This window comes from Toxotes jaculatrix, chromosome 22 (genome assembly GCF_017976425.1).
Source record: "Toxotes jaculatrix isolate fToxJac2 chromosome 22, fToxJac2.pri, whole genome shotgun sequence".
NCBI lineage: Eukaryota > Metazoa > Chordata > Actinopteri > Toxotidae > Toxotes > Toxotes jaculatrix.
This window is the reverse complement of record NC_054415.1, coordinates 12,801,028-12,814,911: the sequence shown is the minus strand read 5'-3', so window position 1 is coordinate 12,814,911 and position 13,884 is coordinate 12,801,028. Positions and strand designations below refer to the sequence as shown.

At 40.4% G+C, this 13,884-nt stretch overlaps 1 protein-coding gene across 1 annotated transcript; it reads right to left on the bottom strand.

Moving 5' to 3' along the window:
* Positions 1-1,259: 1,259 nt before the first annotated feature.
* On the bottom strand, positions 1,260-12,379 carry si:ch73-252i11.1 (uncharacterized protein LOC553517 homolog). Its single transcript, XM_041030460.1, has 13 exons — positions 12,266-12,379; positions 11,014-11,403; positions 9,671-9,806; positions 8,797-9,538; positions 8,623-8,673; positions 8,355-8,481; positions 7,829-7,994; positions 6,414-6,534; positions 6,230-6,326; positions 6,036-6,114; positions 4,684-4,814; positions 4,317-4,468; positions 1,260-3,671 (listed from the first exon to the last, which is right to left on the bottom strand). The coding sequence occupies exons 2-13, from the start codon at positions 11,292-11,294 to the stop codon at positions 2,785-2,787; spliced, it is 2,970 nt and encodes a 989-aa protein (XP_040886394.1). The 5' UTR covers positions 11,295-11,403; positions 12,266-12,379; the 3' UTR covers positions 1,260-2,784.
* Positions 12,380-13,884: the final 1,505 nt, after the last annotated feature.

Genomic DNA, 13,884 nt, shown 5'->3' with positions numbered 1-13,884 from the left:
GCAGCTGTTGTTTAATTCACCGCAAAACATTTCAGAAACTCAACAAAAACTTCTCCTGCTATTAGGCAAATAAAGATCTGACTCACTTCCACTCACCCGGGGGTTTTGCCGCCATAGCATTCTACCATCAGCTGGAACTGAACCACCATGACTCAGCATAAAACATGAACACCTCAAACACCAGGAGGGATGCACGCAAACAAAGGGGGAGGGTGTCATTTTTAATTCATAAGCTCTTGCAATGCAGGAAAACCAGATTTTCCGATACGTTGAGGCCGGGAAGCTCCTCGCAGCCAGCTCCAAAGGATACGCTCTGTCTACCAGGAAACAACAGCCAGGGCAAGACACAGCAGCCGCCACTAGCACACATCAGACAGGATGTGGCTGCTTAGGCTGGTTAATGTCAGTGGATATTTACTGTCACTGGGTGGGCTATTGCATCCTGCAGGGCACAGCTGCATTTACCATAGGACAGCTACATCTTAATGGGTAGCAAATGCATAATGAAGCACGAGTGGCGGAGAAATGGATACAATGGCAGTGACAGCCAAATCCATTTTCACCCTTGGAACTGTCTCTTTGTAATCTGCTCTACAGTCGAAGCTGTTTGTCCAGTCTGCACAGAAAGACATCTATATGTTTTGAACCAAAGTAGAATAAAAGCTCTCAGTAAGGGCCCTTAGACCTTACACAAATTGCTGAAACCTCACAGCATAATTTTGTTTTGAAATAAATAAAATACAGGATTCCATAAATTTAAAACATGGCGTAAAACCAGCTGGATTCAGGCTTTTAAAATCTTTCTGTTCTGTGCATATCTCACACACCAAAAACTATGGCAGCCTTTGAGGCCCCTATAAGCCCTTAATGACCTGTGGTCCTGTTTGCTCATGTTACTGGGCCCCTGATAGCTTGTGAACCCCCTGCACTCTCTTCATTTAGTGGATTTTTTCATGGGTACATATTCTGACATTTAAAAGAGTGTTCAAATTCACCATTGTATCAGTGTATAGCATTGATATGGCTAATATGCAAGCTAACAAGCCATGTTTGTGGCAACTGACATAATATCACTATTTAACCTCCACTTAACTGATGGTGTCTCCACCAATCTCTGCTTCTTCAGCTGCTAAACACTATGTTCACCAAGTAGTCACTAACCTCGTCTCTCTGACCTTTGGTATTTGGCGATTAGCATCCTGTCAGTTTTACTACAGCTTCGACTCTCACATTTTCTTTAGTCCAAACCAAAGCAGTTTTTTCCAGTGATTTATTTCTGTTAGCACTATGTAAATTTGCACAGATCATACAACACCAAGATTGAGGTTTGATGATCTTGTAATTTGGCAAAAAGCCTGCACATAGTACAAAACAGCAGTACATCACGAAATAAATAAATGCCTGCAAGTTTAGAACTAATTAAACCTGTATACAGTAGTATAAATCATATTGTCTTATTATTCAATAGTATAAATCACAGAGTCAAGTCATCGCCGGTGGAAGAAATCAGGGTGCATAATTATAGTGAAATCCCATCTTAACATGCAAACATATTCACATTCACACTGCAGGTCGTCAGGAAACTCAACAGGAGGTGGTTTCTAGTGTATGTATATGTGTGTGTGTTGAGGGGATGGGGGGATGATTTGCAGGCCTAATGTCTAATGTCACAGGAAGCACTGGCAGCCATATTGATCATTTTTCATGCCCTGCCTCATTTCACTAAGAGGCCCAACACAACCGCTGGTGGCTTTTTCAATTCACTTAGGAGACAGAGAGAGAGAGAGAGAGAGAGAGAGAGAGAGAGAGAGAGAGAGAGAGCAGGAGAGAGAGATAGAGAGAGAAAGAGAGAGAAACACAGTTACAACAGAAACCGACACTGTGAAATAACGTGAATCTGAAAACAAAACTTTGTTTCTGTATGCAGTTAACAGGAATACTACATTTATTTTCATTAGCGTTTAACAGTCCAATTTAAACCAAGTTAATATTTTGAGTTGTAGTAGAATCATAATGTTCAGCAAATGAATCAACACAAAATCTGCAGGTGGTGATTTAAACAAAATCAATAATTACACACAGTGCAAAACAAAACAAAAAAAAAGGTTTATATTTTGTTAATGCAGCCATTCATTTTACAGATTATTGTGGTACGCTGACATGATTTTGTCACCCTCTGCTGGTTGGGGCAACGTGCAGCAGCACCTCTTTGCGCAATAATAACTAAATATGATGTATTCTATATTACAAATATTCAGAATGAGTATTTAAATGTGTGTGATGTATAAAATTTCCTGAGCAAATTTCTCATAACTGCACGTTTGTGATACGTTAAGCCAACTGATGCTTCTTCTAACTGACTAATTCGACTGGTTCAAATCAAAGTCACATGTATGTGAGTGGAAATGCAGGAAATAAAAAAAAACTACAAAGTGAATTCAGTCATGATGTAGCATGTGACCTGAGCATCCATGCATTGAATTAACCTAGGAGACAGTCACCTTCCATAAATGAATACATGAAACACAATGCCATATTTCTATCACGTTTGCAAATTGTTTAAAATTTGACTGGTGCTTTTTTTTTATTACACCATCTTATTGTGTCATCTTCCTTTAATGGATTTTACTATATTTAATCTATTCACCAAATTATCCAAAGCATTTTGCGTGAGCTCTGTCAAGCTCCTTCAAATGCCAATAATAATGATTCCTATTAGTGCAGATATTATCCACTCAAAAAAAAAACCAAAAAAAAACCAAACAAAACACTTTACCTTTGCACCTAAGCAATGACACAGGTATCAGAGCTCTTCTTTGCTTTTGGGCTTGGTGAGGAAGATGCAGAGGATTGCTTGGGTTGGTTAGATGTTCTGATGGGTTGGTAATTGTAAGTGCCTGTGCTGGCTTGGTAATAAAAGCTGCTGGGTTGATATGAAGGTGTGGTAGGTTGAACCGGTGTGCTGGGTTGGTATGAGGATGTGCTGCGCTGAACTGTTGTGGTGGGTTGAACTGGTGTGGTGGGTTGGTATGAGGGTGTGCTGGGTTGAACTGGTGTGCTGCGCTGAACTGTTGTGGTGGGTTGAACTGGTGTGGTGGGTTGGTATGAGGGTGTGCTGCGCTGAACTGTTGTAGTGGGTTGAACTGGTGTGCTGGGCTGGTATGAGGGTGTGCTGGGTTGAACTGGTGTGCTGCGCTGAACTGTTGTGGTGGGTTGAACTGGTGTGGTGGGTTGGTATGAGGGTGTGCTGGGTTGATAAACTGACAGGCTGGGTTGGTGTGAGACTGTGGCACGTTGCCGAACTGTTGCGCTATGCTGGGCAGTTAGCCTGCCGGGTCTGGTAACCGGTCTAGGTGCTGCTACTGGTTTAGGTGCTGGTGCTGACGAAGCACCATATAAAGCAACAAGAGGGTGCAAGGTTTTGTACTGCAGCAGGTACTCAGGGTAGATCTGGTGCTTCTCAAATACAACAAAGATAGAAGGGTTTATAACATCATCTACACAGCTGTCGTAGAAGTTTACGTCCCCACCGTCCTTGGAAGGAGGTCGGCAGTAGTGAGAGGAGCCCCTGGTGAAGTCTCCCACCAGTACCTGTGAGACGAACATGGACTTGACATCAGAGTCACCAGTGTAGCTGTGGGAGTAGTTGGCATCCCGGGCAAAGTAACTCCCTGGGTGTGGATACAGAAAATTTTCAAATTTTTGGATTACTGTGAGAAAACATGTCATTATACTGTATGTGGAAACATGCTAAGGCTGCTGATTCAAACAATGATCAGGGCTGCAAATTATTTTCTTGAATAAAGAATGACTTGTTTGGCCAATAAAATGTCAGAAAAAAATCTATTTTTCACAAGCATAATTTCCCATTGCCCAAGATGTTTAACCCAAAGACGTTAGATATACTATCAGTGTAAGCACAAATACTTAAAGCTGTGGAATTTAGTGATTACAACTGTCACTGTGTCCACATTTTTACTTGATCAACAATTGATTATCAAAACAGTTTTATCAGTTCAGTTCAATCTTACTGATTGTTCAGCAAATCATTTCAGCTAACAGACTGGAAGATACATAGACGGATAGATCTATAATTTATATAGATAGATAGAAAAATGTAATTTGGCATTTTGAGCACCACATAGCAAACTGAGGTCCATTGTCCTGAGAGGTGCCGTGACCAACCAGAGCCAATCACACCGGACCACTGTCTCATTCATCCCCTTGAAGTAAATTTGCTTTTTAATTTCATACAGCTGCACATCTTTCTTCATCAAATCAGTAAGTAGCCCAGAATTTTTACTTCTTCATCTCACCTTTGCCAAAAGCAGTTCCATGAGTTCCACAGATTCTCCAGTCAAAGTTGGTGAGGCAGATAGCATCTACGTGGTTAGAGTCAGTGCCATGGAAAAGCCTTTTTTCTGTTGCGTTGCGTCCAGAATTCTTGTTCTTCATCAGATTCTTCTGCCTTTATTTAGGAAGAAAGAAACCAGGAAATGTAAATCAAGCGAGGACGTTTCACTGCTCCTATGTCTCTCTTTAACAACTAGACAGCAGTGGTTACCAGAAAAGATACCACGACAATTTAGTTAAGATGATACAATTAAAACTCAAAACATATTAGACGGGTTGGTGTTTGAATGGTACGTTTCTGGACCAAACACATGAAAATCCCACACGTACCACTGAAAGACTTCCCAAAGAGCTTTGTTCTGTATCCTCTCCATTCTGATGATGTCAAAGCCTCTCATGGTTTGACGGAAAAGAGCTTCAATCTCCTTATATTCGTCTGAGGAGGGTTGGAGGAAGACTCGCTGGAAAACAAACACCACAGAGCAAAGTCATTATTTTTCCCAGGCTAAAAATGAAAATGATCTCAAAAAATCTTTTCGTAAAACATTTTTCAGGCATAATCGTCTGCAATAACTGATTATTTGGCCAATTGTAGGCAGCGGAAGCACGCTGTGAACACAACACTGACATATCATCACCTTTTAAGTTGGTATGGCAAATTTGATAGGTGATAATTACCATATAGTGTATGATGGGAACCGGTACTTAGCAATGAAGAAGCTCAGACAAAATAAGATCTCATATCGACTGATTTTCATAAATAATTATCATGTCTCCAAGTTCATTTTGGTAACAAACAAGAGCAATGGAAGGAAGCTGCTGTCTGAGAGGGGAAATCCACTGAGAAATCTAACAACAGGACACACAATGTCACTCATGTGAAATTCCTGAAACCAAGCCACAGTGCAGTTCCCGTCGAACCTGTACCTCCTGTAGGCAAAACAAATTCACAGCAGCAGCAGCAGCTTGGATATTTTCATAAAAACAGCATATCAAATAACACTGTGAGAGCAACTCAGCAACTCCTCAGAGCAGCTTTGCAGAGCTTTATATGGAGTTTCAGCTCATTGTTTAGCTGTTCAGCTCACACCTTCACTGTTTTAATTCACTCTCACAGCTCTCACACAGACACAGGTAGCAGCTAGCTGGGTGTTGGAACATGGCAGAGCATTTTGCAGCTAAAGAGCCAAATATTTCCCTCAGGAACTGGTAGAGACCAAAAACAGAGCAACAGTGAATACTGGACTTTCATTTCATTTCCTTTTAGTACAGGACAACACATTAACATTTTGCCAGGACAGCACACTGTCTACATTAATTTATGCTGTATACATTATAATAATGTACAGACAGCTGCGGATTGAAATGTCTCAGTGTCTTATTTTTACGGTAATGTTGGAAACACTCTGGCTTCCAGGTTGCTACCAAACGACACTGCATTGACTTTTTTTTTCCTCCTTTTTTCAGAAACTCAAACCCAGAAGACAAACAATGAGTAGATACGGACACCATGAAAATGATGATGTGGATCTAATACTTGTAGCAGTCCCTTGTTTTTCTATAAATATTTAACAGAATGTACATTCACATACCTTCTAAGCCCTGGTATGAATATTAGCTGAAACAGTAGAAAGGTATGTTGTTTATTTATGCAGTTTAAAAGTGCAGTGCACTCACAATACCTTGCATCCTGTTTCAGGAATCTGTGACTTATCCCAGTGGTCTGGTATGGTGCAGAAATTTGGTTGACCCATAGGTCGTCTGAAGACAAAAATCAAACAAAGGTTAGGCAGTTAGTTTTAGTCCATACAGATGAAAGGTCTTAAAAATGGGGAAAAGGCACCAACATATTTATATTTATTTATTTATATCACACCTCACTCTCTTTGTTTTGACATCCGCCGCAGAGACAAACTGGGGCCGTCTTCTCACAAGCCTCTTAGTGCCATAATGCTTGTTTGTTTGTATCATGTCTGAGAAAAGAAAAAAAGAAAAGAGACATTATAATAGCACCTTAATATTTTAGAAATGTGAAAATCATTTGCATAATCTTTATTTACCCTGGAAACTGAGTGAGTATGACTGTGAACCAGCTGTGAACTCCACAACATCTTTGTCATTGTCCAGGAACTTCTGTTCCAGCTGAGCGCTGCCGATGTCTGCTGCTTTGTGTCCACTGGTCTGGAAACCGAGACAAATAAGTCTGTGTTTACCTCAAAATATATCTAAACTGGTAGACAACCAGTCGGGAACCACCTGGGTTTAGTATGCAGAGATTATTAAAGAAAAAAAAACACAAAACTTCTTATTTTAGAGTGGTGATGGATACTGCTTGATATGAAATTTATGAAAGTTTATATCAGTGATAATCGTCAGTGACTGGATTGGTTCTTTAAGGAAGAGTAAACCTGGGGGACAAAACGTAAGTCTTATAGAAACCAAATGCTTCAAAATGTCGCTATTTCATTCAACAGTCCAATGTGAGCATGACATATTCAAATTTTCGTAATCTGGTTACAATCTCCATTGCTGCTAATCCCTTTCCTCAGAGACGCAGCCACACAGCACGTGCACACAGCTCAGGCAGCGTGGAAGCCTCTCTGCCTCTTTTGATTTTTTTGTGAGGATGTAGAACCATAAAATATAAGATTAAAACTTACTGATGAGCTGTTTGGGAAGCAGCTTAAGCAACACAATACAGAAGGGAAAGAAGAAATGTCTGCTATAAACATGAAACGGATAAAACAGAATATAAAGAACTGCAGGGTTATGTAAACACATGTCGTCAGTTCAGCACGGGTTTAGTTGACCATGTGTGGGAAGGATGAAGAGGGAAGTTCAGTCGTGGTGTTTTCAAATTTCTGTCCTTTCTGTCCTTTACAGTCATCGTGACTCTGTGGACTGTCAGAGTCCACATGGACCACAGCCAGTGTAGCTCAGATAACTGAGTATTGCATCAGAGGACTAATATCACACTTTAATTTCAGACAGCCTCACTTCTTTCTCATCATGAGCAAAATTTCTCAGAGTGAGCTTAAACGGAGTCGTCACCACGGCAGCATTTAGAGCTGTAGTACGCCTGGAAAATGTCATAGACAGAAGTAAAGTGGCCATTTTTAGCCCAAATCAGCTGCACTGGCTTTGCTTGGCGAGGCATGTTGTCAGTGTGCATATCTTCACTGAAACTGTTGGTTGCTGCAGCTATTTTTCCCATGCTGCTCCACTGTTTTCTAACACACAACTACATCTACTTATAATTGTTTCACTGATTAAACACAAAATTTTTACACAACTTGACTGAGCTATGACTTCAAACTCTGATCCTTCTATAAAAAGATCAATCGGAGCAGTATTAAATAGAATGCAGGAAATAGAAAAACAAAACTACTGAAGTGTAATGAATGCTGAAGCGCTGCTGGCATTTTGGTTAGATTTTGTGTGGATGTATAATGTGGTCTTGACTCCAGTTACTCACAGATGAAGTGTACATGTTCCACTTCCCGAACTCATCCTCCCAGTACCAAACCCATTCGGTGGTGTGGATGAAGGTCGGCTCAACCAAAGAGTTAACGGTAGAGAGTCGTCGTACTTGGTTCAGTCCACTGGTCATCGTGTCAAAATAAACAGGTGGGGTGCTGCTACTAAAGACACGAAAGACAAATCATGTTAAAAGCAAGTGGTCTGTTGGTTTACACTATACATTACTTAGCTGAAACATCAGATCAGTATTTGGATTTGTGTTATTTTCTGTGACTATGTGAAAACCCATTCCTTTGTCTTACAGGCACAGCATAAAAGTTGTGAGCCCCCCAACTTTATGGAAATACAGCACCAAACAACTGGAGCATCCCTGTAAGTGCTCTGATTTTCAGGCCAAACTACACTGACTACAAGTTTGGAAATGAGTGGTTTAAGTTCACACTTTGACATGGCAGAGTTTAACAATAACATCTTCCCTGAATTACAAAACTACAGTCCCACTGAATGTCAGTTGAGAATACCTGTATGTGTTTTTGGGATCACAGTAGTCCTTCTCGATCGTCTCGTTATCAGGCAAGGCGTTCCACTGATCACCCTGTTTGACCTGCCACCTGTACGGCATCTTGTCATGAGCTTTAAAACACTTATCTGGGGACACATCGATCATAAAAACAAAGTGACAGTGACACCAGGTCAAACGGATGAGACGATCACGCTCAAGTACTGGAAAATTCAGTCATTATTACTTTGTTTTGCATGATGATCTATGATTCATCAGTGAAAACTCACCCTCATGTTTACAGCTTCCTTTGATGAAATACATGCAAATCTCAGTTTTATCTAAACGACACAAACAAAGAGACCATGAAGTTTTGTTTTGTTCTTTGTACATAATACAAAGTTCTTTTAGACAACAGTTTTAATTTATCCTCCATGAAAGCTTTTGGAGTTGGCGTAGTTTACCTCTAACAGGCCTTTGTCGTTGTCTTCTGTTTGGCCCATCATTGCTGTTTGCGTGTTTGTTGCTGAGAAGATCACTTATGTCATTAGTGGAACGGCCTTTTTTCAGCTGCTGATGGTTGCCCCAGTTGCCCTGGTTACCACCTCTCCCTGTGGCAGCTGCTGAGGTTCTGTTCGGCTTCTGTGTTTGTTTTCTGTTCTGACCATCGTCGCTGCTCGTATCACTGTCGCTGGAAGAAGAATCAACAGCACTATGGATGTCACAGGTGGAACAGCTTTGCCCGCTTAGAAGGTTGCCCTGGTTTTCTTTTTTTCTTCTGCCTCCCCTTTTGCCCCTTTTGCCCCTGTTGCCCTGTTGACCACCTCTCCCTCTGTACCACTCCTGTGTTAAAATCAGACCACTGTCACTGCTCACAAATGTAAAGGCGGCATTAGCACTGGCATCACTCGTAGAAAGGTTTAGTTGCTGCTTTTGATGGTTTCCCTTGTTGCCCCTACCACCTCTGTTGCCAGAGACCCATAAAGTCTCTTTATTTGTGTAAACGGCCTTCAAGGTGAAAACGAGGTTGTCAGGCACGCCTTTCTCCTTTAGGCTTTTCAACGGCTGTGGAGCCCAAAAATCATGGGTCTTGGGGCAGCTGCAGTCACCATTCAGGTACCCCTCACAGATGTGCAGTCTCTTGCAACCATCTCCATTCTGACACCGGCCGAACTCCCCGTCACCATTGTTGTAATCATGACATATCTGGGACAGGGAGGATAAGACAAAGAGAAAAGGTGGTTACAATCAAAGCAGGGTTAGAGATTCTAAACAAAGGAAATTATTTTCAGTTCTGATCCACTTTGTGTACTGATCAGACCACGTTGTCAGACTTACAGGAGGCAGGAGCGTGTTGTCGCTCTGCAGCAGCAGTGTGCACAGCTCTGTCCTGCTCAGATTCTCCAGGTCATGTTTTCTCAGTATCACATTATTGTGGTCAGAGTTCAGCTCATGGGAGAAGTTGCATCCTCTCCTGTCATCACAAAACACAACACACATAGCAAAGTCACGAGTCTGACTGTTAATTTACAGTTGCTGAGGAAAAGGAGAAATTGCTGCATGATTTTCTTTTTTTTTATAAAAATGGCATATTTAAATTAACCTAAAGGATATAAACTTGAACAAATGGTTGACAGTGAGTCTGAAAGCTGTTATATTAGTGTTAAGTAAAACCTGAAAAGCAAATGGTAGTCAAACACAACGCAAACTATACAATATCATCTTTAAACAAATGTGGATAGTGGGAGCTACTGAACATGTATAAGTGTGTCTGTTTTCCTGACTCATGCAAAGCTTATCGACACTAACAGGCTGAGAAGGCTGAAGGTCACCATTACATCACAAGTGTGAGCTTTTTTTTTTTTTTTTGCTACTTGATTGTGTGCACTCTTCTTGTTTTCTGCACTTTATCTTTTCTTCCTGTTTTTCTTGTGAGGCGCCTAACAAGTAAATTTCCCCGCTGTGGTATCAATAAAGTCCTAACTTATTTTATCATCACATCTCACCTGCTGTCACTGCCTAACTTATTGAAGAATGGAGTTCATATGAAACTCCATGTATTGTTTTTACCCTTTGGTTTTGGTTTGTGTATGGATAACTTTCTAACAGCACACATAAAGTGTATATGAGCTTTAGAGGAGCTGGAGAGTGAATTTTTGGTACCTCTAGACAAAGGCTAGCTGTTTCCCTTTGTTTGCAGTCGTTGTGCTAAGCTAGGCTAACCTAGCATCAGCATCCTGGGAGTAGCTTTGCATTTAGCTTACAAACATGGCAGCAAAATCAGACGTGTCATTTTGCCAGAAAGGTGTTTTTCCTTTAATGTCAGGCTATTTCTTAAATAGTTTTATTCTAACATTGACGCTAAAAACCCTAAAACGTCCTAAATACCACCGCACTCCAGCCAATTATTAAATTATTATTAAATTATTCTTCAGCATCAAACTTTCAAATGCAACGTCAGGCTTTGCCAACGGTACTTGAACGCACCGCGATGTCAGGGCCTTTAAATTAGACGCATTCAGAACTACAAACCACGGACAGTTTCATTCTTTATTAAGCAGCTTTAAAGACATATAAAGTTTTGATATTTTGAATCTCAACAATCAAAGCGCTTCTTAAACTGCCAGTAACCACGGGCCGGCCTGAGGCTGACTCACCTGACTTTAACAAAACCTATTTACCTTAAGAGACTGAAAGCGCAGGATCCGCTGAAAAGGAAGTTTTTACACAGGTGTAGCTTCCCACACGTCCCCTGACAGTCCCTGGGCCAGCACAGTTTCAGCTTGGTCCTGGCCACCACCTTCGGTTGCCCGTTGCGACAACACAGGGCAAATTTATCCTGGTTACAGATGATCTCCGACAGGCTGGTGGAATCGCCGCAGCAGACATTAAACACCAGATCATCCGTGTTGACTGCTCCTTGATTGGCGCAAATAAACTTCAATATTTCTGACTCCAGCATTTTTTTAACGCTCTCCGCCGTGCTTTCCCTTCCAGATCCGAGGAGGACAACAGCTGAAAAACACGCTCAGCGACGGGCACCAGGGAGGAGACAAAGTTTGGTATCATTTCTGAAGATCGGAAACCGAAACTTAATTATCTGTAGCTGGGATTGATGCTGTAACGCCGCCGCTCCCCGCTGGGGGGCGTCACCGTGTTACATGACTACATACAAGGGTTGTTTGTGGGGGGGACAGAGGAGCTTCCCCTTCTGCTTTACAGCTGAACACAGTGGGACATCTTTTAAAGACATTATAAATATGTCCCATTACTAGACATACTGTCTTTAGATTCATAATTCACTGTAAAGACAGTGCAGGCCAATATATATAAATAGTCTTATATGAATAAATAGTTTTATTCTTGTCATTTTATAGGATCTTCTTTTATAGAAAAGTAGAAATGGACTAAAATGTTAAAATGAAATTACACTGCAAAAAATGTTTTATATTCACACAGTTAATTTGCTGTATAATTTAAACCCTGAACAGAGTATTTAATATTTTTTATAATCCTTAGTATCAGAAAAGTACAGTTAAACTCATTTATATTCATTCATCTCAATGCTAGCTGTCCCTTTTCTCTCAAAGTGTCTGATTATTGTGTTTTTACAGTAGGTGTGTGTAAGTGTGCACTTGTCACCTTTTTTTAATCTGATTACTGTAATCCCATTAATGTAACCTGTCAATCCCACCAGCTAAAAAACACCTACCAGCTTCAAAGACAGAATGAGTCCTGCCTACAGTTTTATGTGTTTCAGTGAAACCGTCCATACATTTATGGTTTTATTCCCAGAACTGTGATAATTCAGACAGAACTAAAATAAAAATTACACTACACATATAAGAATAAAAACCTAATTGTATCCACTCTGAATAAATCTTATAAATAAATAACTAAGTAAAATAACATAAGACATGCCAGTCCACTTACCTACTGCCCAACTCCACTCATCTGCATTTTCTCATTAACTTGGAGCACATCTCCCATCAGCCTTGTTGCTTCCTGTCCCCCTCCCTCTCCTTGAAGAGAATATACACGTTGAAAGTGATTTTTCCATAAGTCAGTTTTTACTCCTTCCACCATCTGCTGCCACCAGAGATTCTGAAGCTTTAGGTTTCACTGCTCTGAAAGAACAGCATTCGAACAGAATTCTTTCTCTTTCTGTTTCGAGCTGTGAAACAATAAAGATTTACTGTTGAGTCTGATCTGGAGGCTGACCACATCTCAACCCAAATGAACACCTAGGGGAAACTTTGGACCAACATGTCTGAACACTGCTCACAGCTACCATTAAGAAAACACCTCACGGTGGCCTCATGGTGGCCTTAAACACCTTAATCAAACACATTATGTTGTTTTTTTTTTAACTTCAACTTGTCATCCAACTGTGAGACAGGCTAGTTAATGCTGTGCCGTAATTGTCTTTAAGGAAAACTTGTGCCAGTGAAGTTGTTTCAATGGAGGGGACTGTGTGCAAAGGACTAATCGTACAGCAAGTCTATCTACTATCATTACAAACTGTAAATAAAACACTGACAATTAGCAACTAATATTTTTTTATAAGTAGTAAACAAGTGGATTGCCTGTGTACACATCGAGACACTGAGCAGCATAATCATTTGTGCTTGGCTGGTAGTGTACAGTGGGTTTATCAGAGCTTTTACACGCTTGTTGCATCAAAGAAAAACAAGGTTGATGGGCACAGTGAGACTGAAGCAAAAAAAAGTAGAGATAAGAGCCATAAAATCAAAACGCTCTGCTAAAAGAGGCTAAAAAGTACCGTGGAGCTGAAAGTGACTGCACAGCTGAGGAAATTTTTCTGTGGGTTTCTCACTATGAGCAACAGCGTTCCCATCACACATAGTCATTTAATTCACTGCTAATGTAAGAACATTCCTTGGTGCAGCTTTAATGTTACTGATGTAGTATTCATTCAGATATTCAGGTCTGTTACATCTGAATCCCAGCATACTAAAAACTGCACAGTATGATCACAGACACAGACCCAGCTGAAGCTCTGCAGCTGGTCCATGGACCTCGGCCTCTGTCTACATGTCTTTTTTTCACGAAGCTGATAGGTCCAGTGTGTGTGTCCAGTCCCCCTTTAATAATCCATTAATACTCTATTCACTCTTCATGAACAAGTAAATAATTCTGCCAATATTTAGCCCAATTTTAAATTACCGGTACAGCTTAACTTTATGCATTCAATTATACTCACTTGATAACAAAATATTCTTTTAATGAAGTATTTAGTATTTGCTTTTGTTTCATATACTATTCATGCAATTTTATTTTTGTTATTATTTTTGTCTTACGGTGTTTCTTTAATAGCCTATGCCTTTTGTATTATGGGTTTTATATGACATTTATTAAGTTAAAGTGATCTTACAGTGACCATTTCATACTATACAATATTTGGCTTTGGAGCAATAAAAGGCCCTGAAAAAAAATATTATATCAATTATAAAATATATATTGATTCATTAACAAACAGTGAATCTCCTGTGGAGTCCTTACATCCTATATACTGATATTCCTCCGTGTGT